At 43.8% G+C, this 25,185-nt stretch overlaps 1 protein-coding gene across 28 annotated transcripts in view; it reads left to right on the top strand.

Moving 5' to 3' along the window:
• The window catches only part of Svil (supervillin), a 225,470-nt gene extending 203,278 nt beyond the window's left edge, over window positions 1-22,192 (top strand). For all 28 annotated transcript variants that reach the window (XM_048809128.1, XM_048809125.1, XM_048809127.1 and 25 more), the window contains 11 exons: window positions 1,148-1,292; window positions 1,682-1,958; window positions 7,537-7,688; window positions 10,141-10,246; window positions 10,974-11,181; window positions 12,403-12,536; window positions 15,818-15,973; window positions 17,536-17,679; window positions 18,686-18,810; window positions 20,956-21,111; window positions 21,202-22,192. In XM_048809128.1, coding sequence (XP_048665085.1) covers window positions 1,148-1,292; window positions 1,682-1,958; window positions 7,537-7,688; window positions 10,141-10,246; window positions 10,974-11,181; window positions 12,403-12,536; window positions 15,818-15,973; window positions 17,536-17,679; window positions 18,686-18,810; window positions 20,956-21,111; window positions 21,202-21,288 — 1,690 coding nt within the window. In that variant the 3' untranslated portion in view covers window positions 21,289-22,192. The remainder of the gene's footprint in view (window positions 1-1,147; window positions 1,293-1,681; window positions 1,959-7,536; window positions 7,689-10,140; window positions 10,247-10,973; window positions 11,182-12,402; window positions 12,537-15,817; window positions 15,974-17,535; window positions 17,680-18,685; window positions 18,811-20,955; window positions 21,112-21,201) is intronic.
• Window positions 22,193-25,185: the final 2,993 nt, after the last annotated feature.

Raw genomic sequence — 25,185 nt, 5'->3', positions numbered from 1 at the left:
TTATATTTAAAAGTGCCATGTTCACAAATCTGAACATGAATGATTCAGCATCTCATTCACTGGTTTCCAGCATCTCTGCAACAGAATCACTGAAAGAACTTTTTAAAAAAAGCACATGCCAGGCCCAGTCCCCGAGAGGAGTCTTTAGCTCCTGAGGGATGGGGCTTCTGTGTCAGTATGGCTTAAAAGCTTCCCAGGGACTTTGAGGTACAGACAAGATTGCAAACCCAGCCCTGCTGTACAAACAAGGAGGCTAAAACCCTCCAAGTGTGATGTCTCAGCCGTGGGCAAACATGCAAGTCAGGAAGGAGGTAGAGAAACCCACTAGCCCCTGCTCCCACGTTTGCCCAGGGCTGTTAAGTGAAATCAGCCAGACTCAGAAAGTCAAGGGTCATGATTTCTCTCATATGTGGTAGCTAGAGAGAAAAAAGAGAGAAAGAAAAAAAAAAACACAACAAAAAAGTCTCTTGAAAATGGAAGGGAGACTAATAGATTAAAGGAAGGGAAGTGGGGGGCGGGGTGAGAGGGGAGTTATTGGGGAATGAAATTGACCAAATTACATTATGTGCATGTATGAATGTGCCACAGTGAATCCCACTATTATGTATAATTACAACGTACCAGTGAAAAAATTAAGGGACAAAATGGGAAATGTTGGAAACAGTGCACAGTAGGACACAGAAAATACAGCTGATTGGTTTGATGGGATAACAGCATCTTGGTCTCAATTCACAGTCAAAGGTTGGTTTGGAGGGAGAAGAAATACCTACCCATTCTTCTCTCTGCTGTACCCTATAAAGCATCTATTTGCTCCAAGCTCTACCTTTTTCTAATTTACCTGTGTTCTCTGGTACAGTGTCAAATCCTAAAATCCCGAAAATACACAAATCCTCCTGGGTGAGCTGTGCTCTTTCCTGTCCTTGTGTCTTTCCTGTCTGCCACTGATGTTCAGCTCCAGACACAAAGCCTTGCTAGGCACCAGGCTAAAATAATACCAGATCACCTATTTGGTAAAATGATTAAAAATGAATCATTCCTTCTATCTACCACTCATGTATTTTGATTTTGGTTTTCAGTAGCCATGTTTGCTTTCCTTTGTTTAGCATCGCTGAATCCGAGTTCTTTTCTTGTCCACTCCACCCTGCAGGAAAGGACAGGGGCGGCCTGATTGGGCAATATTTGGGAGACTTACTGAACACAATGAAACTATTTTGTTCAAAGAGAAATTTCTCGATTGGACTGAACTGAAGAGACCTACTGAGAAGTGCGCTGGGGATCTTGTCCAGCAGAAGGTATTCCAGGGATCAGTCCTCAAAGGGCTTAACTAGGGTCCTCACACAAGTGGCCTTGACACCAAAAGACTTTGCAGGGGCCACTAAGAGAACATCAAAATGATTTCTAGTTAAAGTCTGTTGTGATGGGTTCAGGTCTCCCAGAATCCTTCCCCTAAATGCAGCCAAAATTCCTGAAAATCATGGGAAAGCTGCACTTTCACATGGTCCCATTAGCAGTTAAAGTAGGGCCAGGGACCTACCCCAGTGGTCGAACTCTTGCCTAGCATTTGCAAGGTCTTGGGTTCCATCCCAGCACTGTTAAAAAAAAAAAAATAGAGTTGCAACATCATTGAGTATGACTATAGGATCACAAGTAACTGGACAAACATTTTTATACCCCCATGTAGGAAGACCCTAGGACTGACATCAGGCCATATGATGTCACGCGGATGGTGGCAGTGCCCCAGATGACAGCCGGCACCATCCTGGACGGGGTGAACATTGGCCGTGGCTACGGCCTGGTGGAAGGGGACGACAGAAGGCACTTTGAGATTGCCAGCATCTCCGTGGATGTCTGGCATATCCTAGAATTCGACTACAGCAGGCTCCCCCGGCAGAGCATCGGGCAGTTCCATGAAGGTGACGCCTATGTGGTCAAGTGGAAGTACATGGTGAGCACCACAGGTTAGTGAGCGCCTCCGTTCCCTTCACAAAGAGAGGCAGGAGTCGCACTGTGTGGAGTGGGGCGCCCTGCACGCACCTGGGTGTCCTCAGCTGCTTCAGTGCACACAGGGATCCACTGATAGGCTTTAAGGACTCCCTGCCCCCACCCCCAGGGTCTTCTAGGAAAGTCATGACTTGCTTCCTTTACCACGTGGCTGTGTGCTGCTTAAGTACATTAAATAGATCACATCTGGGTGATGTAAATCGGAACCAAATGGTGATGTGCCATTGCTAGTGAATACACACATACAAGATTTATTTTTTAGAGTGTGGGGAGCACTGAGGTTATACCTGGCATGAGGCTCTGGGTTCCCATCCCCAGCACCACCAAAAAAAATGACAAGTTTCTTTTCCTCTGAGGCTTGGAACCCTAAGAGTGCCATAGGGATCTGCTATAAAGGCAGTCAGAGATCTTCATGGTCCCTGTAGCAATACATTCAGTTGGATGCTTTGCTCAGAGGGCATGGCCTGGGTGGGAGTGGGAGGTCCCGTGTCCTGTGTCTGTGGGGTGTATGAGGAGAGCTGAGAGCTGACTGCTTGGCCATTGATCTGTCAGCAGATAGAAAAAAAACAGCAAACCAAGACCTGGGCAGCCCACAGTGGGCATCACTGGCAGGTGGCAATGAGCAGTAGGCAGGGCAGAGCAGGCTGTGGGCCTAGAGCTCCCCCCATGCCCTAGGCATGATGCTGGGGGCCTACCCTGACCTCACAGCTGATTTCTCAGATGAGGAACAGGACAGCACCACCAGTAGAGAGCAGAGCTGGACACTGAAGTCCAGGCTGGGCTTTTTTCAAAGCCAAGTGGGGTGTGTCCCCACTCTCCCTGCAGGAGGGAGTCAGAGTCTGGGCCTTGGTCAGATATGAGGAGACAGGAGTTTGGCATAAGGAAGAACCAACGGACCTAGTCACCAGACCCTGAGAAGGCCGGGGTTGACCTAGCAGCAGAGCTGACTCAACACCCAATTGTGTTTTATGTTTAGTCCTTGACATTCAAACAGAACCAAACATCAAACGCTACTTGACAGTTACTCCTTTTCTTAGACTTCTGGGGCTTTCTAAACAGCCCTCTCCAGGCAGCTCTGGCTTTCCTTCCAGGCAGTAGTGGGGTGTTGAGCAAGAATCCCAATGGGAGAGGTGCTCCTCGTCTAACTCATTCCTTAGAGCTGTCTGAACTGCTCCTCTTTCCCAACAAGGCTGCTTCATTGGAGGAGAGTCTACAGGCACCAGAATCATGTGGCCCGAGAACCAGAAGCTCCAGCCCTTGCTTCCCAGCTGTGCATGATAGGGAAAATGATGGAACCTGTCTGAGCCTTGATTTTCTCACCTGGGAATAGGAAATATGGAACTTAACTCACAGAACATTATAGTCTGATATCTGTGATGTTTAGCACCGTGCCTGACACATGTTCATACTGTAGGTACAGAGAACACGCATCACTTAGTTCCATTTAAATACAAAATAATATGCAGCTACCCCAAAAAAAAAGCAGTTCCCAAGGAGTCACTAAAGTGGACCTAAGCTCCTCAATGTAATGTGTAGGTGGCAGATTGAAATACTAATCTGTGCTGCTGATGGCAATGAAGACAATAGCAGGGACTTTAGTGTGTGCTAGAGGGGTGAGGTCTGCTAACCTGTAGAACTGTGGGACTGGGGCCTTTAAGAAACAAACTTTAAAGGCACCTGTAGGTACCAAAATGCAGGAAGGAAACTGCAAGTTTGATTATATGCAACAAAGGGAAAACACAATCTGATGTTTAGAACCTTAGCTGTTAGTTATGAGCAAGAAGTACTAGAAATTAATGCGAAAGCTATACTGAAGTGAATTAATTAAAAAGAAAATCAACCTAAGCTTTCCAAGACCTTCATAGATGATTTTCTTGGAGGCCCTTAGGAAATAATAATTTGACTTTGACCCAGGCCATCTCTTTCTGTATTTCTTCTCAGTAAACCTAATGTGTGTCTCACAGCCAGCTCCCTAGCATCTTTATGAGCACAGCTGCAACTTTGAAAACCTCCAGCTACAGAGAATTAAGTTAGAGCAAGGAGCATCCAGACTCCCGAGCAACCCTCTGGGAGCAGAGAAGCACAGTCCGAAGGTATTGACAGTGGCTCTGTAGCCATCACAGAAGCACTGGCCGCAGGTGACTGCTATTCCAGCACGCCCATCATTCATACCCCACCAGGGCTGCTGCACCTGCAAACTAGGCTGAACTTGGGTTTGGGTGTTCTTCCAGGACAGGATGAGCAGAAAGCTATAAAGGCAGCACAGTCATCCCCTTGAAGGATGTTGGCCAGTGTGCATGGCCCCAAGTGAACACCTGCAGAGTAGGCTATAGGGAATGGCTCATGTCCCTGCAGGATCAGGAGACTCTGCTCAAGGAGCCCAGAAACACAGGATCGGGCTGCTCTAGAGAGTGATATAGATGAGTTTCTGTTCGTAAATGGTTAATAAATGGGATTCTGGTGCAAGACTACTTGATCAGAGCAGTTAGTTCTTCACACCTCAGTTTTCTGCGATTCCCAAACACAGTTGCTAGCCACAAAATTGTTCTTGAAAATGCTTTGATGTAATATAGCAACACTCTTTGGGGGGCGGGGGTACAGAGATTAAACCCAGGAGTGCCTAACCACTGAGCCACATCCTTACCCCTTTTATTGTTTATTTTGAGACAGGGTCTCACTAAGTTGCTTAGGGCCTCACTACGTTGCTTAGGGCCTTGCTAAGTTTCTGAGGCTGTATTTGAATTTGTGATCCTCCTGCCTCAGCCTCCCGAGCTGCTGGGATAACATGCACATGCCAAGCTTCAACACTAAATGAGGCATCTGATCAAGCTGTTAAGATTATAGTCCAGAGGCTCTTAATAATAGAAACTTAACCTTTACATTACTAACCTGTAAAATATATTACAAATTTATTTGTATAGAACTAAATTTGGGTATATTGAGGAAAATCAGTGCAATGTCGGTTTTATCAAATATCTTTAAGGAAATCCAGTTCTGTTTTAGGCACATGCACCTGTGTCTGTTTTAGAATACTAGGTTATTTCAGTGTGAATGTATATTTACACAATGAGTACTAACAGAGTCCAAGGTATATATAAACCATTATGGTCTGTTTAAGCATCTCTTTCCAGTTGACACAATGACTTTTCATTACTTTGAAAAATGAGATTACTAATGAAAGGCAAAGTTTTGTTGCTATCTAAATGAGCAGAAATTCCAACTGCATGGCTTCCAGATTAATTGTGGGTATTTATAAGCTATTCATTGATGATTCCTAATTCACATTGCCCACTTAAAACTACACAAACTTGATCAGTTGGGATCCAAAGGCGATGGTGCCAAAGGCTGTGTTTAGTCAAAATACTTTAAGAAATTATTAAAATCATATATGAAACCTGCAATAGAGGACTTTGCTAAACAAAGAGCCAAAAATCAGATAAATTTAGTCCTTGACCTCTAAAAACTTAAAAATTGCTAAAATCAAAAACAATTCTGATTTTATGTTGATGGGAATGGAACTTAGAAAAATTGAGGTAAATATAGAACCAAAGAATCCCATCATTATTGCTATTTTTTTTTTTTTTGTACTAGGAATTGAACTCAGGGGCACTCAACCACTGAGCCACATCCCCAACCCTATTTTGTATTTTATTTAGAGACAGAGTCTCACTGAGTTGCTCAGTACCTCACTGTTGCTGAGGCTGGCTTTGAACTCGTGATCCTCCTGCCTCAGCTTCCCAAGCTGCTGGGATTACAGGTGTGCTCCACTGCACCCAACTGTTATTGCTAATTTTTAATGTGTATTACCAGGAACTATGTTCTTCTATTGTTAGACAGTTGTCTGTTACTGTAACAAAATATCTGAGATAAATCAATGATAAAGAGGCAGGGTTTTTTATTAACAGTTTTGGAAGTTCCAGTCCATGATTCATTGGCCCTATTGCTTTGGGACCTGTGACAGACAGCACATCATGGCAGAGAGAGCATGGTAGACCAAAGCTGCTCATCTCTTGGCTGGGACACGGAAAGAGAGAAACAGAGAGAGAGAAGGGAAGAGAGAAGAAGGAAGGTGTGGGGTCCCACTGTCCCCTTTAAAATCATGCCACCAGTAACTGGAAGACCTCTCTCTAGGCCCTACTTTTCTTAAAGTCTCCACCACCTCCAGCACTAGGCTCGGGAGCAAGCCTGTGTGCCTTTGGGGAATATTCCATATGGATAGCAACCCCCAATTACTGGGAGCCACCCAGGCATGTGTGTCAATAACTAGGTCTCCTGACTTCACTCTGCCTAGAAAACTTTGCATCCAAGCTGGGCGTGGTGATGCACACCTGTAATCCCAGTGGCACAAGAGGCTGAGAAAGATGGATGGGGAGTTCAAAGCCAGCCTCAGCAAAAGTGAGGCATTAAGCAACTCAGTGAGACCCTGTTTCTAAATAAAATACAAAATAGGGATAGTGGTGTGGCTCAGTAGTTGAGTGTCCTGAGTTTAATCCTAGTACCAAAAACAAAAAATTCTGCATCCAGATCACTGTCCCTCCAGCCTCTGCTTATCCACCTTCCCCCAACAGGCAATCCTACTGTCTCCCACCCTGCTGGGTGTAGCATCCCCCTATTTTTCTCATACTATTTCTCACTGTCTAAAGTTGTTTTGCTCATTCACTTGCTTGTTAGAATGAACACAGGGAAATGTTTAGCTCATCATTATAGCCTCAGTATCTTAAAGAGTTCCTGGGACCCAGTAGGTGCTAAGTAAATAGAATCTGGAGTGAGATCTCTTCCTAACAGTTGAGATTTGTGGTTTGAAATGCTATTTTAAAATGACATTCAACCAGCTGACTCTGACTGCTCTTGAGGGCAGGGAGCTACATCTGTCTCCTCTGCTTCAGATTCTCACTGAGTGCCTACGAGGTGCCAGGAAGGCAGGACAGTCAGTGAGCCTGCATCCTGGCCAAGCCCTGGTGACAGACAGGAAATCCTTGATCATTTTGTGAGAGTCATAGATCAGCAATGCATCTCTTCCATTTCTGACAGAGTCATCTTTAAAAAAAATTTTAAAAACTAAAATAGTTTTAACAGTCTAACTTTTTTTCTTTGCCTTGATAGCTGGTCCAGCTGTTGTTTTCCATATCTCCACCAGCTGATTCTTGCCAAAGAGTGGCGGAATTTGGAAAACACGTGTGTGTCTGTGTGAGCCGATGGTCCCGCTCCGCCAGTCACTACTTCTCTCTGCCACACACTTGGAGGGATCTGCCACCTCCCTCTAGGATGACACATGTTTTCCTTTGGGTATCAAGAGGGCCCTTTGGAGCATCATTCTCATACTTGGAGGCTCTGGTTCACGAGCTGGGAGGAAGGTGGCCTCCCTCTCCTGCAGTATGATTGACATGACTCCAGTTGTGAGTGGCTTCTCCTCAGCCCAGGGGCCTCAGGCTTTCTTTACCTTACCTCCTTGCAGACCCTGGAGGATTAAGCCAGGTGTTCTCTCTTTGTGACTCAGCGGCTCACCTTGCCCTCTGCCGTTCTGTGTGTTCGCAGTGGGAAGTCGACAAAAGGGAGAGCACTCGGCAAGAGTGACTGGCAAAGAGAAATGTGTGTATTTCTTCTGGCAAGGCCGGCATTCAACTGTGAGTGAGAAGGGAACCTCAGCTCTGATGACCGTGGAGCTGGATGAGGAAAGGGGGGCCCAGGTAAGTCCCAAGGAGCTGCTACTCGGGGACTCCAGATGATACTTTCTCCTGAGGACCTGATTCTAATGAACAAAGACAGCATCATGCAGGGCACTTTTAATCCAGGTCCTGTTCTGTAGATTTTAGACTCTGCCTCACATTTCATCTTCCCACGCATTGTAATATGAGCAGAAGGGAAGAAAACACTGTCTGCGAATAGGAGAGCCACGAAGCAAGTGTGCATGGCCAGTGAGTGTTTCTGAAAGGTTTCCACCGGTGTTACAAATACAATGGTTGCCATTATCCTCTTCTAAAATAGGAAAAGATTTCCTGAAGAACCGCCATCCTGCAGAGCAGTGTTGGCTCAAGAGCCTTAAAAATTCAACTATTCCATTTTCACACCATCCACCTGAAGGAAAGGTCAGAGACTTCTGTAGAGCATGGGGTATTCCCATGGGGAAAATCCCCCAAGTGATTTTTCTAGAACACATCAGAGCACATCTCTACCACACAAACGATAGTCCCAGTGAACTCCCAGTGGTTTCCAGTACCTTTGTGGGTGTCCCCACCCATCTCCCCCCACTCCTCTTCCTCCCACTCCCCCCACCCAGGCCTGCTTACTGACCCAGGAGCCCTCTTCCTGCTCACCTCAGGCCCTGGGTGCTCTTTCCCCCTCTGGACCATGTTCCCATGTACAGATGTGCATAACTGTACACCTCCCGTGATGCAGGTATTGGCTCACATCACCCTTATTTTGTCCAAATCTCCCCATTTGGTTTGTTTTCAGTACACTAGAAACTACATAGTCATTTTTTATCTATTTATTAAAGAGACTGTCTGTCCTGGTCTTCTAGCCCCGGAACCTGCATAATGCCTATTGGGTACTAGAGCCCAAATCCAAGATTTTATGAATTTCTTTTTAATGTTTGGATGATCTATGCCACACAGCTCATCCTTGAATACCCGTATTAAGGTCAATTAAGAGTTGACTCTGGGGAATTCAGAAAACTTGACTCCTTATGTAAATATTTTTTCCATCTTGAGTGTATGATTAACACACTCATGTGAAGAGAGCAGAGAAATTTTCTCCAGAAATACAGCCACATTCATTCAGCTTTCCACAGCCTTGGGAACCAATCATATTCCTAAAAAAAAATTATAATGAATATTTTCTACTATGGATCACATGTTAGAAATAGTGATTAGCAATGGTTGTATTTTGATTTATTCCTAATAGTTGGTAATTTCAACTGCTTTTTTTTAAATAAAGGCCAAGCATGACTATATCTTAATCATGCCTTCAAAAGCATTCTTAAAGTTTTCAGTCTTAATCTTTTTAGTTGGAGCATCTCATTTTTTGTCAGTCCAACAAGTGGAAATTCATTTTAGACAGATGAAATGCTGCCCCAAATCAGCACCTGATTGCACAAAACAGGCCCTGAGGTTGACAACTCATGAGGTGAATTGTTCCTACCTTTCTGGGCCCCCCAAATGCCAGCTCGACAAAATAGTTCCTCTTTAAGGGAAAATGTCTTGCCAAAGTGAGAGTGAGCGGATTCTACTTTAACCTTATTTATGGTGCAGCTAACACCTGATGAGACAGTGCATGAACAGGCACAGGAGGCTGTGGGAGAGGCACATTGCTTTGTGAGATGCTGCTGGGATGATGTGGGAGTCAGCTTTCTCTACTATAACAAACAGCTGATATAATCAACTTAAGATGAGAAAAGGGTTATTTTGTTCATGGTTTCAAACATTTTAGTTCATAATCAGATGGTCCTGTTGGTTTTTAGCTGTGGTGAGGCCACACATCATGGTTCAGGTATTTGGTGAAGCAAAACCTCTTACCTCAAGGCCAGGAAATGAAAGAGAAGAAGAGAAGGGTCTGGAGTCCCACTCTCCCCTCCAAGGGCACACCCCCACTGCCTAAAGACCTCCCACTCCAGCCCCCCTCTTGAGGGTTCCACCACCTCCCAACAGCACCAGCCTGAGGACCAAGTCCTTGACACATGGACCTTTGGAGAATAGTTAAGATCCAAAGTGTAGCAGATGTATTTGCAAAGAATACATTTTCCTCCCAGAATTACTAAGTCACGATTAGTCATTGTCATTGCTGAAAAATGTACTTTCTTAAAAATATGTTTAATTGTGTTACATAATGTTGTATCCATACCACAGATAAAAGTCTCAAAATTCATGTTTCAAAAGAATATTCAGTGTTAGAAAACTAGTGATGAAAATGAGGTTATAAGGCAACAGGAAATATCACTCCTACTTTGTTTAGGAGAAAATACAAAACTGAAAAACACTTGAAAGGAATCTTAATAGTGCTTATCTTCAGATGACAGAAGTATCACTGACTTTTGTGTATATGTCTTTGTTTTTCAGATTTTTCCACCATAGGCAGGTACTGTTTTTGTGACTTTGAAAGCCCCATCACTGTCATCTGTTTTATTTGTGTTTGAATTTGAAGGTCCAGGTTCTGCAGGGAAAGGAGCCCCCCTGTTTTCTACAGTGTTTCCAGGGGGGGATGGTGGTGCACTCAGGGAGACGGGAAGAGGAAGAAGAAAATGCACAAAGTAAGTCACTTTTACTACTGGAATTTGATTTTTTTTTCCTTTTCCCAGAAGGTATTTTTATAGGCAAGGGGATCTAAATAAAGTTAGTAGCCTGTCTTTATATAGCTGTGGCTTTACCATTAAAGTCTCCTAATGTTTGCCTGATAAATCAGCTTTATGGGGAGCTCATAAACCCCCCCTGTCACCCCATGGAAGTTCTTCTGGGTTCCACCTTTGTATGAAGGAGACTGGAGTTTACTTCATCTTGACCTGAGTTCTCATGGTGGCTCTTGTCTACGGTGGATTTAGGAGAATTTTAAAAATTAGTAGATCTTTTATTAAAAATTAGAATCTTTTTGTTAGTCAATATCAAGAGAGAGAGAGAGAGAGAGAGAGACACACACACACACACACACACACACGGAGAGAGAGAGAGAGAGAGAGAGAGAGAGAGAGAAAATGTTAGTTTTATAGCTTTATGGCTTATTTTTACATTTTTAAAAAAATGGTTTTTCTGCAATATGGACTTTTAGCAGCCTGCTTCTAATTCCAAAAGTATTTGTTTTCTGGGAAGACCACATGCTGTCATTGCTCAGCATGACTTCAGGCTGCAGGGGCCTCAGTCTCACCAGTCCCTTAAGTCCCTGCAATGTAGTAGCTGCCTTTGATGGCACAGCTGGGAACAGAAAGGGCAGCTTTCCCTGTCCCCAGCTCAGTCATAACTCTGTGTTGCTGACGCCCCCTACAGGTGAGTGGAGACTGTACTGTGTGCGTGGAGAAGTTCCCATGGAAGGGAATTTGCTGGAAGTGGCCTGTCACTGTAGCAGCCTGAGGTCCAGGACTTCCATGGTTGTTCTCAACGTAAATAAGGCCCTCATTTACCTGTGGCACGGGTGCAAAGCGCAAGCCCACACGAAGGAGGTTGGAAGGACTGCAGCAAATAAAATCAAAGAACAGTGAGTGTTGTGTGTGTGCAGAGCTCTCCACAAAAGGGGCTTCCTGGGGGACACAGGCAGGCTAAGCTGCAGAGGGTTCCCAAGACACTCCATGGATGCCCAGTGTCCTTAGAGCAACTTCAGCAAGGGATATTATGAACATCATCAAGGACCCCAGACATCCCAAGTAGGTAGGTAAGGCACACATGACAACCAAGACTCCAGTCTGAGAGCTGCCCCCACTTTCTGAGTATTTACCTACCTCAATACAAGGTAACATTGAGCCAGGTGTGGTGGCATCTGCCAGGAGGAGTCACATCAACCTACTTGGGAGGCCGAGGCAGGAGGATCACTAGAGTTGGTAGTTCAAGGCCAGCCTGGGCAACATAACCAAAAAAACCATAACCCTGTCTCCACAAAACGAGGGAGGGAGGAGGGAGAGAGGGAGGAATACAACCTTGAGAAGAGCAAAGGAAATGACCCAGCAACTTGTGAATGAGAAGCCTGGAATCCTTTGATATTTAAAAAGCAAGTGAAGAGGAAGATTTTTAGGCCATCAAAGTGCAGTTTGGTTTAGCTCATTCTCTGGGCACCAAAACAGCGACTGCTATAAAACTTAGTATTGCATGGAGAGGGCAGAGAGGAGGAAGGAAGGCATGGCCTTCCATCAGGCAGAGAGAGAGAAGCAGAGTCTCAGAACATCACTCTGGGCCGTGGAGCAAGAAGGGGGATGGTAAATGATACTCAGTGAGGTATCCAGGGACATTTGTGCCTCATCAAGTTTTCAACTTGGACTACTAAGGAAAAAACAAAGACAAAATACTGAAGAACTCTATTTATTCATTCAAAAAGTATTTATTGAGTACCCACATGATAACAAGCACAGATTTCGGGACTGGGGACTTGGCAGTCAAGGCACCTGTCTTTCTCCTCTCGAAGTTTGTGTTCTAGCAGAAGAGGATAAGAAATAGTGAAAAAAAAAAGTTGTGTTATTTATAAAAATGTATGTTATTTTCATTGCATATTATATGTAATTACACATTCCTCCCCAGGAGCCGGCTGACCCTTCCTTTTCTAACACAAACATAGTCATAAAGCACAGAATGTTTTTTCATTCATTAGTAAAAAATTGCTTTTAATTAGAAAGTAAAAGATAGTGAGCTGATCTGTAGATTTAGTCTTGAATAATTTTGTGCTGTCAACACTTTCTGGACTTATAATATTGATGTTTCTTCTGCGCAGATGTCCCCTGGAGGCAGGATTGCACAGTAGCAGCAATGTGACAATACATGAGTGTGACGAAGGATCTGAGCCACTGGGATTCTGGGACGCTTTAGGAAGAAGAGATAGGAAAGCCTACGACTGCATGCTTCAAGGTAAAGCCCCACCACAAACTTCCATCACTTGTTAAGATTCACTCAGCAATTTATTCAATAAACATGTCTGAAAAATGGGCTGTATCTAACACAATGAACCGGCCTAGGGGATGTCCCCCCGGGGCCTACAAAATGGAAATTGTTATGTGTCATGAAAGAGGTACATGTGAAGGAGGCTGAACGTGGAAAAGAAAAAGTGTTTCTTCTACCAAGAAAAAATCACACAAAGCTCCATGGAAAAGAGATGGGATTTGCACAGTGTCTTAGAAGTTGGTAAAGAAGAAAAGAAAATTCCAGGAAAGCCTATGAGCAAGAACATGATGTAAACCAGTAGAACAAGATGCTGCTTGGTTTGGCCGGCAGCCAGGATTCAGGGTAGAGGTGAGAGTTCTGTGAAGGAGTACGTCTGAACCAGATCAGGAAGGATCCTGAATTTGAACAAGGGACCAGAAATCCTGAGCCACCCACAGGGCTCTGCCATTTACAGAAGTCACAGGAGGAAGGGAAGGTTTGGAGGGCAGTGTCAATCATATTTAATAGACACTTAATGAATAATGCATACTCAGTAGATGTTTAATAAATAAGCGGTCATGTGAAAATTGCCAGCAACCTGTGAACTTGAGAGAGAGTCATAGAGGATATGACCATGGTCTGCCAAAAGGGGTAGACAGGAGAAGGAAGCATTATGGGACCTTGTGCTTCATGCTGTAGCTCTTAACCTTTCAGGCACTGGTAGATGCCTGTGAGAAAGTAAAGGACACAGTCCTTAGAAAAGGGCATCGTAAAAAAATGTGGACTGTGTTGGTCAAGGTTTTTATATTAAAGGCCCATCAGCTAAAACCCATCATTTAAAGGACAGTAGACAAAGATGGAACACATGAGAAGTGAGGTCAGAAGAATGTCACAGACATCAAGAGAACATGTCATCAAAGAGGGGACAATCACCACTGCTGATGGCACAGAGTTCAGGGATTAAGGACATTTCTTTCCAACATTTCCTTGTTAGATTGATGATAAGTTGCTCATCAGAAGTTTTTTTCCGACCAATGCCACATCAGCCCAACAGAGAGTGGCAGAGTGGCCGCCCCAGAGGTAGGAGAAGCCAGTATAAAGTTGGAAACATTGAATAATAAAAGGAAGGGAAAACCATATGAATTGAGCATCCCTTATCCAAAATGCTTGGGTCCAGAAGTGTTTTGGAATTTGGATTTTTTTTTTGAGATTTTGAATATTTGCCCATACATATCATGGAAGTGGGACCCAAGTTTAAATGCAAAATTCATTTTTGTTTCATATGTCCTTCAAACACACAGCCTGAAGATAATTTCATAGGATATTTTTGGTGTGCCTGTGTTTTTACTACAGCTCATCACATGAGATCAGATGTGAATTTTCTGCATGTAGCATTATGTCAGCACTCAAAAAGTTTTGGATTTTGGAGCATTTCAGATTAGGGATGTTCAACATGTAATAGGAGGGATATCAGAATCAAAAGGATGATATTTAGGCACTAGATGATCGAATTTGTACCTGTCCTTGGCACCATTTCAGGATGGAGCAAAAGAATTCACCTGAGGGGTTGAAATGTAGACATGGATGTTGAAATGGATGATTAAAGGAGGAAAGTCCATGAGTGGCAGGAATTAAGGGGACAAGGGAAATGCACCTTAGGAAGAAGATGACATCTTTGTTGCTTATTGAACATCTTCTTTGTGTCCAACTTTATGATGAAAGTTATGATTTGAGCCTGTAAAAATGCCCATTGTTAGTGAGAGGTGACAAATGTAGATGATCTGTAAAGGACCACCTGGGGAGAAAGCCTGTGAGGCGCACAAAAGAACAGACACAGACTGAGAGTATAAGGAGGTGGAGCAGAGAGGAGTGAAGTGTAGAAGCAAAGAAAGAGAAGTGTAGAATGAAGTATCGGCTCCTCCCTCCTGCCGAGTTTATTAACTCAAAAAAGGTTACATATTACCCATCACACCTGACTACACTCTAACCAGAGTGCTAGCTAACGGAGATAAGGTCCAGCTTAATACAAACACAGAGCCTCTCGCATCCAAGGACGTTACTATGGAAACCAGGTAGTGCATCCACATAGTTATCTTAACAGCCTCAGGGGGCTACTGCTGGGCATTCTAATCCTGGGAATCAGGGCACCAGTTATGGGGGTGGGGGGATGCTTCCCTGTCTGTTTCCACGGTCAGAATACCTGTAATAACCCATGGGTGGGGTGGGGAAGCAGCACCTTGGAGGACACTCATTCTCCTAGGGGGAATAGTGTGGGCCACCCTACCATACCCCGTTATCACTTCTTGCTGCTACAGAATCAAGGCTTCCTTAGTAACAGTTTTCCATTGCTGTGACAAAAATACCAACACACAACTTAAAAGAAGAAAAGGTTTATTCCCGTTACCTTTCCCAGTTTACATGAGCATCTTCAACTTACTGGAGCTCACTTAGTTCTGAGTAACTGGTAATCTTTTCCAGAAAACTCCCTTGAATTGCCAGAATCTGCTTTGCAACAAAGTGCCCTTTACCAATGCACATTTTTAGCCATTTGTATTTCTACTTTGGCAAATGTTTTTTATGCCTCTTGTACTTTTTATTGTGCTATTTATCTTTTCCTTTTTAAAAATTTTTATTTGGTACTGGGGATTGAACCCAGGAGCTCTTTACCACTGAGCTATATACCCAGTCCTTTATATTTTTTAATTTGAGACAGGATCTCACTCTAAGTTGCTGAGGGTCTTGCTAGATTTCTGAGGCTGCCCTTGAACTTGGGATCCTCCTGCCTCCATCTCTCAAGTAGCTAGAATTACAGACACCTGCCACACTGTGCCTGGCTTACCTTTTCTTTATTTATGTACCTTCATATATTAAGGATACTAACTAGTTGCTATATTATAAATATTTCCCATTTTGCTATGTGCTATGTCATTATTAAAATTTTATACAGTAATTTTTAAATTTTTATATAATTCAGGTATAAATATTTTCCCCTTGGATTACTTCTTCTATTTTTGCAGTTAAACAGGTTTTTCCTGGAGTGGGGGTGTAGCTCCATGATTGAGTACTTGCCTAGCATGTGCAAGGCCCTGGGTGTGATCCCTAGCACCACAAAAAAGAAAAGAAAGGCCTTCTCTGTCTCCAAGCTCCGATGAATCCTACCTATGTTTCCACTAATTCCTTGAATCATGTCATGTTTTGCCTTGATTCTTGAATCTATCTGGAATTTACTTTGGTGTACACATGGTGCTCTGTTCTTTTTTCTTTCAAAGATCCTGGCAGCTTTAACTTCGCTCCCCGCCTGTTCATCCTCAGCAGCTCCTCTGGAGATTTCTCAGCCACGGAGTTTGTGTACCCCGCCAGTGCCCCCACTCTGATCAGCTCCATGCCCTTCCTGCAGGAAGATCTGTACAGTGCCCCGCAACCAGGTGAGGCCTGTGCAGGCACAGCTCATGCTGAGTACCTTCCAGAGGGCCTTTGTATTTTATGTTAGTATTTATCAGGCAGTTTCTGTTTGCCAAGTACACTGCCAGAATGTTTGCCTTTCTTGTCTAATTTAGTCCTCACACCTACCCTGAAAGGAAGGAGAATGAGATCAACCACATATTACAGCCTAAAGAACTAAAGCTCAGTTACTTCATCACCCAAAGGCACCAGTTAATAAGTGGAGTGCAGATATCATTTTTTGGTTCCTTCTATTGTCCTAGCCTTCCTCTCAGATTTATTGCTCCATGGTCCCCGAGTGGACTGCCCTGGCTCCAGCCATCATGTTTGCATTCAAAACAGAAAGAGAAGGGAAGGACAGTGTTAGCCATGTCTCTCTCCTGTTTGACAGATAAAGCCAAAACTTTCCCCGATCCCCCATCAAATTTCTGCTCACATTCCATTGGCCAGAGCTTGTCATGTGGCCACCCCAGCTGCAAGGCCACCCTGGGAAAGCAAGCATCTGCTGAGTTAGCCAGAAAACAGCGTCTGCTGCGGCAAGACTCACAGCAAAGCTCAGACTTACCCAGGTCTTCTGATCCCAAGGTCAGGGCTGTTTCCACCAGCCCACCATTTCAGGGCTCCCCATCTTGTTGGGACCATCACAGGAGCCTGAGCTTTAAAACCCTCCCACCCTCGTGTCAATCAAGCCTGAAGCCAGCAGCCCCTGAGCTCATGGTTTGTCCCTTCTTGTGTTACAAGAGCCTGAAGCCGCAGCCAGGCACCTGACCTTAACACTGGTCATCCCAGTCACCATGGAAAGTTTGGCCAGCACACATGTCATGCTGTGAGAGACATTACCAAGTGTCTAAAAGGAGCTGCGCCCTGCCCTCTTCATCCCGGGACTCAGGATGAGTTCTCAGCCTCCACTGGGCTATTATTTTAAAGCAGGTTGTGTCCCCAGAATCCCAAAATGCATGTCAGGAACAAACTCAGGATGAAATGAGCTAGGAAGTCGGAGATCCCTTTTGCCGTGTAGAATATCATTCAGGCCAAAACTTGTGGGAGGAAAGATGGGAAGGAAGAGCCAGAACAATTATGAGTTTTAAAGCCCAAACCTCTCTAAGAAGACCATAGACTTAAATTATTGCTAAGCAGTCAGACAAGAGCATGAACGCCAGAGGGCAAGGAAGATGTGCTGTCCAGCTTTTATTCTGCTCTTTGGAGATACATGGAGGCTGACAGACCCTTGAGGGTTTAGCTGGACCCTACCTATATCCAGAAGGGCCTTGGGCAGGCCTGGGGTTGCGCTGGGGTGAGGGATGAGGACTCAGAGGAGAAGGAAAGAAAGACACCTCTATTCTCTGCCTAAAAGGTTTTCCCAGGTTAACTACCAAAGGGCTGAGGTGTGCCAGGGCCTTCCATGTGCGCCTTTGCCTCTGAGCTTCAGGGAGCTGTCACCCCTGACAGGGCAGGACGGGGAGAGGCACCCCTGACATTTAGGGCAGAGGAGAGGAAGTGCCAAGCAGCAGCTCCTGATTATGTGGTTCTCTTCTCACACTCCCAGCACTTTTCCTTGTTGACAATCACCATGAGGTGTACCTCTGGCAAGGCTGGTGGCCCATCGAGAACAAGATCACCGGGTCTGCCCGCATCCGCTGGGCCTCTGACCGGAAGAGCGCCATGGAGACCGTCCTCCAGTACTCTAGAGGTGAGAGCTATCGGCAGGGATGGGCTGGGGACCCTCCAGAGGCCCAGGCCCATCTTACCTTTCTGCACTTGCCCACCAGCCTTGATAAAGCCAGGCAGATGGCAGCAAACCAACTTTTCCCCTTTCACTTTTTGAGGCTTATGAATATCGTGATCAGTACATTCTTGGCTGCCATCATAAGTGAGAATTCATTTTATCTTTCCTATTATGAGATCATCCAACTTGTATCATCATCCAGCCTAAAGGTGTATTGTGGAACACTCCAGAATAACTAAACCCCTATTGCCCTGGGGATTAATAATGCCCTGAGACAAGCTGACCTCTTCCCATTATCTGCAGGCAGCCGTTGACAAGAAATCTCCCCCAAACTGGCCGAAAAGTCGATGTCAACCTTTTTGTCATTCGTTATTATTTTTAGTATCACCTCCAAAAAGAAAGACTTATAGTTCATCCTCCTGAAATATGTGGTCTTTTAGATGACATAAAGATGCCAATAATTAATTTCTTATCTGAATGTTTATAGTTTTATCAATTAGCTTGATATCACTAAGTATGTACAATTGATTCTCGAAAAGCTGTTTCATAATAAATAGCTTTTTAAACTTTGCACCAAATGTCAAAGCCACAGTGGACGTATAAAATGCTGTCATTAGCAGCCTAATGCTATTACAACTTTGTCCTATGTTGGGAAGTCAGAGGAAACCCTCCTGAGGTGAATAAGGAGGAAGCAAATGTCCCATCAGGAAGAGACTTCAGCCCTTCCAGGGACTCAGAAGCATTTTTGTTGGTTTCAGGAGGGAGAATCAGGTCGATTCCATGTTACTTCTATAGCCATAGGCATGAAATTAACATTTTATATAAACTTCATCTATGTGTTGTTATGAACTATTCATAACCCATATTTTGAGCATAAGAGTTCTGAGCCAAAGAAGAAGAGATTTCAAAGGAAAACAGAGGAAGACAAGGCCCTTGGTTCTGCCAACATTTACATTCTGTGTAACTACAGGAAAGAATCTCAAGAAACCGCCCCCCAAGTCTTACCTTATCCACGCTGGTCTGGAACCCCTGACGTTCACCAACATGTTTCCCAGCTGGGAGCACAGGGAGGACATTGCTGAGATCACAGAAATGGTGAGCACACTCCCTGCCCCTGCCTTCTAGACCACTGGTGGATGTCACCTGGGGAAGAAGCATCCAATTGCACTTTGAGAGTGGGAACACATTCTGTCTTTTGCAACATGCTCTCCTGTCTACACAGAATTAGCTTACGAAATGGAGAAGCCTATTGGGAAATCAATTGAACTCTTTTGGTTATTTTCCACACAAGTACTCAGATTTCAAATACTTACAGGCAAAGATGAATTTAATTAGTTTGAAGACTATCTATAAATAAAAGCTGCCACCTCTTCATTCTGTTAGCTTAGCAAACCTATTGCTTCTCAAGGTCCATGTGATGTGGGCCAAGTCAGGACATTTCAGATGTTAGCCTTGTGTAGAAGAGACACAGAATAAAATGGTGAAGAATGGGTGTGTTCACATAACTCAGGGGATGGATGTGTCGTGACTTTCATGAGAAGGTATTGCTCAGTATCTCGTAAATTATTGTCTTTTATGAGACTGCCTGGTATACATGAGATATCCATGGCACCTTTTATCTACAGAAAGATATTCTTATCCAGAGTGTTTTATTTTCCAACCTCAGAGAAAGAAGCTTAGCAAAGCTATGTAGAATTTAATTTATGAGTTAAATTCACTAGCTGTACCAATTCCAAGGGTTTCTTTGGTTTGATGGCAGAGTTTCGTTCCATTTTGATTTGGTTGCTATGTAGGAGAAAACTGCTTTTCTGGGAGAAAGAACCTGATTGTATTTTATAGGAAATGTTGAGTAGTTTTAAACAAACAAAAAAGAATCTGCAGCAGCATGTCAATAGAGAGGGCCTATGTAATACTGCAAACGTTGCTGCTTTGTCCAACTTCTCTTTTTGTTTTTGGTGCTAAGGATGTAACCCAGGGCCTTGGACGTGCCAGACAAGCACTCTACCATTTAGCTACATCCCTGGACCCTTTAGCCTGTCTTTCTTTAACCAAATGGATTTGATCTACACAAGGAAAGGGCTGATTGAAGCCTGATCTCTGACAAAGAACAAGATGGTCCTGTTATAAATAATAAATGTAAACAATAATACATAAATAGTAAATATGGGCTTGCCAAACCCAAAAGCTGCAAGGATTACCAGCACCACAGCTGCCTCCTACTGTCCAAGCTGAAGAATGTGAATTGCCATCAGAGTTCTGTCCTCACTACAGGTCCTTGGGGGTCAGCCATGGGCCATGTAATGAGGTACAGGCCTGTGGGATCTCAGCCAGTGAAGGACCGGGCTTCCCACACCAGCAGACTGGACCAGTAATTAAGATTCACTGAGTGCTCACTCTGTGCTAGGCACTGCTCCAAGTACTTTACATTTACTTTTCTCATTTAATTACCAGGACAGTCCATTAAGATTCATCTTATGTTTTATCCCTGTTTTGCCAGTGTAGGAGCAGAAAGCAGAAAGTCACTTGTCCTACGTCTCAGAGCCAGTGAAAGGCACAGGCAGGCTCATTTCTAAGACCCCTCTTGACCACTGGTCTGAATTTGGCAACAGATCAGAGTCATTCATTTCCCCCATCCACCTGCCCAAAGGGAAGTTTGAAGACTGGGATCCAAGTTTAATGGAAGAAGATAATTTATCCAGAAAAACTGTTCAGATTAAATGCACACACTTGTTTAAGAACAAAAGAAAATCGATCTATTCTCAGAATGTTCTAGGTACATTTGGTGTGTGTGTGTGTGTGTGTGTGTGTGTGCACGCGCACGCGCGCGCTGAGGGGATGAATCCAGAGCCCTGTGGGTGCTAATTTTATTCTATTATCTGGATGTTTAGACTTCAGATTCAATAATCTTATTTCATAATTCACTCTTGGGAGAGTCCCTAAACATTTATTTTCTTTGTGGTGCTGGTGATCAAACCTAGAACCTTGTGTATGCCAGGCAAGCACTCTACCACTGAGTCACACGCCAACCTTCTCAACACATTTTTTGGAGGCAGCCCTGACACAGGATTTATTTGAAACTTCATGTAGGGCAAAAAATCATCTAGAAGTCAGGAGAACCTTGGGGCCGTGGGCTGTTCCCCTACGTTCAACAGCCCTCTTCTCTGACAGTGATTGCAAGCACTTGATAAAACGTGTTCAAATGTGGGATACACTGAGTTCTCTCCGCTCCCTCCTCTTCAGGACATGGAAGTTTCGAATCAGATCATCCTTGTGGAAGAGGTCTTGGCCAAGCTCTGCAAAACCATTTATCCACTGGCTGATCTCCTCGCCAGGCCACTCCCGGAAGGAGTGGATCCTCTAAAGCTTGAGATTTATCTCACGGATGAAGACTTTGAGGTGAGTATTACTTCAGGTGGATGGGAAGGAGGCAGCAGCCCTGTTCGGAGCAGCCTTTCACTCAGGCTGGCTTTTCTTGTCTTCCACTAGTTTGCACTGGACATGACAAGAGACGAATACAACGCGCTGCCCACGTGGAAGCAGGTGAACCTCAAGAAAGCAAAAGGCCTGTTCTGAGTGGGAGAGGAACTGTGGTGGTCACTTTCAATACCACTGGACCAGAAAAAATGAATATTTTTTTGGACTGGTATTTTTTTTTTTTTAAAGAATGGTATTTTTAAAACAAGAGTTTTTCAGAACCTGACCTTATTCTGCGCATCCCAGAGTTGTGCATTTTGTAAATGTTTAAGAGAACTCTTTGGAAACTACCTTTCCACAGTTCAGGGGTGATGTCAATAAAAGCATCAGTCATAAGCAGCGAGCGACTCCCCAGCAGCGGCTACAGCACTGCCCTCTTGGTCCAGCAAAAGCATTGCCTTTTTTTGGTTCGTTTGTGTTTTTTTTTTTTTTGAAGCAGTTCTCTTTATAAAGTGTTATTTTGATAGTTTGTGAATTCTAAAATATATATATATTTATATAAACACCGTATAAATCAATATGTATTTAACAAAGCAATATGTATTCATTCACTTTTCTGTTGTTGTTTTTTGGTGTCAAAATATTATTAAAAGGTAGATGGAGTTGCTTCTGTTGAATTAGGTCTGCCACCCATCTGTATGCTCACGTGCGATCAGAAGCCTTCCTTCGGCGTTAGTCTGACTTGTTCTGAGTACTGCTTCCGGTGCTAAAACGAACAAAGCATTTGTACTTAAGAGCATGGACTTTGGCGAGTCTGTGTGAAACCAACCTTTCTACCTTAATATCTCCCCCAAAATGTATAGTGCCTTGTTTTTATGTACAGTTTATATACAGAAATGTTTGCTCTGCATTTTTTTTTTTTGATGATGGTTTGGAACATTATTTACAGTTTTACTCTCAAATAGTAGAAATAAAAACATCTCAGTTTCTAATAACTATTGTAAACATTACACATGTCATTTTGTGACAGGACTCCCAAATAAAGACTTCAGGATAATCACAATTAACTGATTGATTCACATTAAATTCCAAGCATGTTCTTTGATGGGGGAGGAAACAGATTTTGTTTTTATAATTGTCAACCTCTTACCACTATTTTGCCATTAAATATTCACTGTTGTAACTTTGAATTTAGTTTAGGGCAGTATTTTACACAAGGTCGTAAATAGATATTTGACCCATGAAATTAATTCTGAGTACTATGGTGAAGACATAGTTTTACAGACCATCATCAGAAGCTTTTAACTCTACCACTATGTACATTTCAGTTTCAGGACCTCGGTGCCTTTCAAAAAAAGAGTGGATGTTTAAGGTACATGGGAAACAAAGTGAGTCTGGAAACTCCTTTGCAAGTTCCTATGTTCTTAATATACCAAATCCAGGGCTGGGGATGTAGCTCAGTGGTAGAGCACTTTCTTAGCATGCTCAAGGCTCTGGGTTTCATCACCAGCACCACATATGACAAGAAAGAGAGAGAGAAGGAGAAAGAAAGAAAAGGCAGAGAGAGAGGGGGAGAGAGAGGGAGATGGGGAGAGGAAGGGAGGGAGGGAGAAAGAGAGAAAGGAAGGGAGGGAGGGAGGGAGGGAGAAAGAGAGAGAGGAAGGGAGGGAGGGAGAAAGAAAGAGAGAGAGAGGGAGAGGGAGAGAGAGAGAGAAAAAAAATCCATGGTTTTGAACAGATTCTACCATGAATCATTACAGTCCTTTCCCGATCCTTTTTAGTCTAAGTTTAACATATTTTATAATCACACATTTGCCTTAAACTTTATAACGATGTGTCCCATCCTAGGACTGTACTAGGGTCAGGGGCTTATGAAACACTCCTGGTCCCACCACATTATGATTGTGTGATACTGGGCAAGCACTGAAATTACCCACCGTGGCTTCCTTAAGAAAGGAGACAGTAACTAGCTCTCCTGCCTGCATCACAGGATTCTTGGCAAGGACAAAGTAGAAGCTCTTAAGAAATTGTCAAGTGCTAGATACCTGCTGTTATTAATATTATTGTGATGATAGCTGAAAGCGGAAAGCATGAGCATTGAGGACCTTGTGCACCTAGAAATTATAGATCAAATAAAACCAAGTGGCGTCTGTGGGAAAACCTGGGGAGTATCACAAAGAGGGAGACTGAGCTGCCAGCATCTGTAGCAGACTAGAAATTCACCTACATTCTTAGACACACAGAAAGTATATTAGGGTTCTCCAGAGAGACAGACAATTGTAGATAAGTGATTGATAGATGATGGGTGAATAGATGATGATAGATGATAAATACATGATAGATATAGATGATAATCATGATGAAGATTGATAAATAGACAGAAATGACAGATGGATGATAGGGAGTTTAGGCTGTCTGCTGGCTGGAGACCCTGGAAAGCCCGTACATGGCTGTCCAAAAATAAAGTCTTCAGAACCAGAGATAGCCCAGGGAGCTAGCTACTGGTACAAGTCCTAGTGCCCAAGGACTGAAGAACCTAGAGTTTTGATCTCCACCACAATGAAAGAAGAGTGTATTCTTGCTCCAGGAGAGAGAAAGACAGTTCACTTTTCTCTGTTTGGGGGTTTTCAGGGGGCGGGGAGCAGCAGGTGGGATGGTGCCTGCTCTTACTTAGGATAGATCTTCCCCCTTTCGGTCCATTCAGATTCACACACCAGTCTCCTCTGGAGATTGTAACCTTCACAGCTACACCAAAATAATGCTTTGCTAGTTCCCTAGTATTCCTTCATCCTGTCAGGGTGACACCTAAACTGAACCTCACAGCAAGTAACAAGTTGCTATAGGAACCTCCCATTGGAGAGTCTCCTTTAATTAATAAATAAGTCAGGCGTCATCAGCAAGATCCGTTACAGCCAGATCACCCCGAAAGTGCTTGAAATCGTGTGTCTCTGCTTGTATTAAACACTGCCCCCCAGTGAAGAGCTGTCAGTCTGCCTCGGGCCTCTTTGTAAACAAGTCACCCCATCCTCTGTCACTAGCTCACTTTTTACCTCTTTTCCTCTGGATTGTTTCTTGCCTCTCTTTCCTGCTTCCCAAACCAGACTCTTCCTTACATGGGTTTTCAGATGCACTGGGACCCTCAGCTGCAGCCTTTCTCCTTTGCATCCCTGGACAGGACCCACCCTAAAAATTTAAACTGATAAATCCTAATGAAACTTGGCCCTTTAAGTTTGTCAGGGGACTTCCCCCTTGGCCAAAGGCCCCTACAAAAGCCACTGCCCTAGGAAGATTTGATTGAACCCAGCAGGATCAGAGATGTGGATTCTCCTTAGTTTGCTACTTCAGGACTGAGGGGCTGCGTTTGGGTTGAGATCCACATCACAGCTGCAGGGGGATAGATGGAATGTCATTTGCTCTGAAGCTTTGCACAAACAGGAGCAATTTCCAGAAGAGCGGAATGACCATACCTGTTTGTTCCCCTTGGGCTTTCCCCAGCTCAGAGGGAGGGAAAACCTACTCAGGAGTCCCCTTCTCTCTTATTTTAGAATTTTTTTCCCCACTCTTAAGAATTTCCATTTGAGTAAAAAAAAAAAAATGTATTCCAGATACAGTTCAAGAATCAATTTAGGTCTCCAGTTTGATTGATTTTCTAATAATAACTGGTGTGTTCTCTGTCTACACAGAGACTGGTACAGACACATTCAGGGAAGCAATATTCATAAAAGTCTAAAATCTATAAGCAGATCCTGACCATCCACTGAGAAATGAATAAACAAAATGTGGTGCTTACATGCAATTGACTACTGTCCAACAAAGGAAGGGTCAGATACTAGTGTATACCTATGATGAAGAGGCCAAGTCCAGAAGGCCACATGCTGTGTGATTCTGTGTACATGAAACTTCTGAAAAAGGCAAATCTACTTAGAAAGTATACCCAGAGTGGCCAGGATTGCAAATTGGCACAAAGAATTTGTGAAGGAATGATGAAAACGTTATAAAACTGGATTGTACTGATGGTGGCACAACTCTACAAAGACACAAAAAGTTACAGAACTG

Source organism: Marmota marmota, unplaced genomic scaffold (genome assembly GCF_001458135.2).
Source record: "Marmota marmota marmota unplaced genomic scaffold, marMar, whole genome shotgun sequence".
In the NCBI taxonomy this organism is placed as follows: Eukaryota; Metazoa; Chordata; class Mammalia; order Rodentia; family Sciuridae; genus Marmota; species Marmota marmota.
The sequence above is the reverse complement of the archived record's forward strand: the minus strand, read 5'-3'. Positions and strand labels throughout refer to the sequence as shown.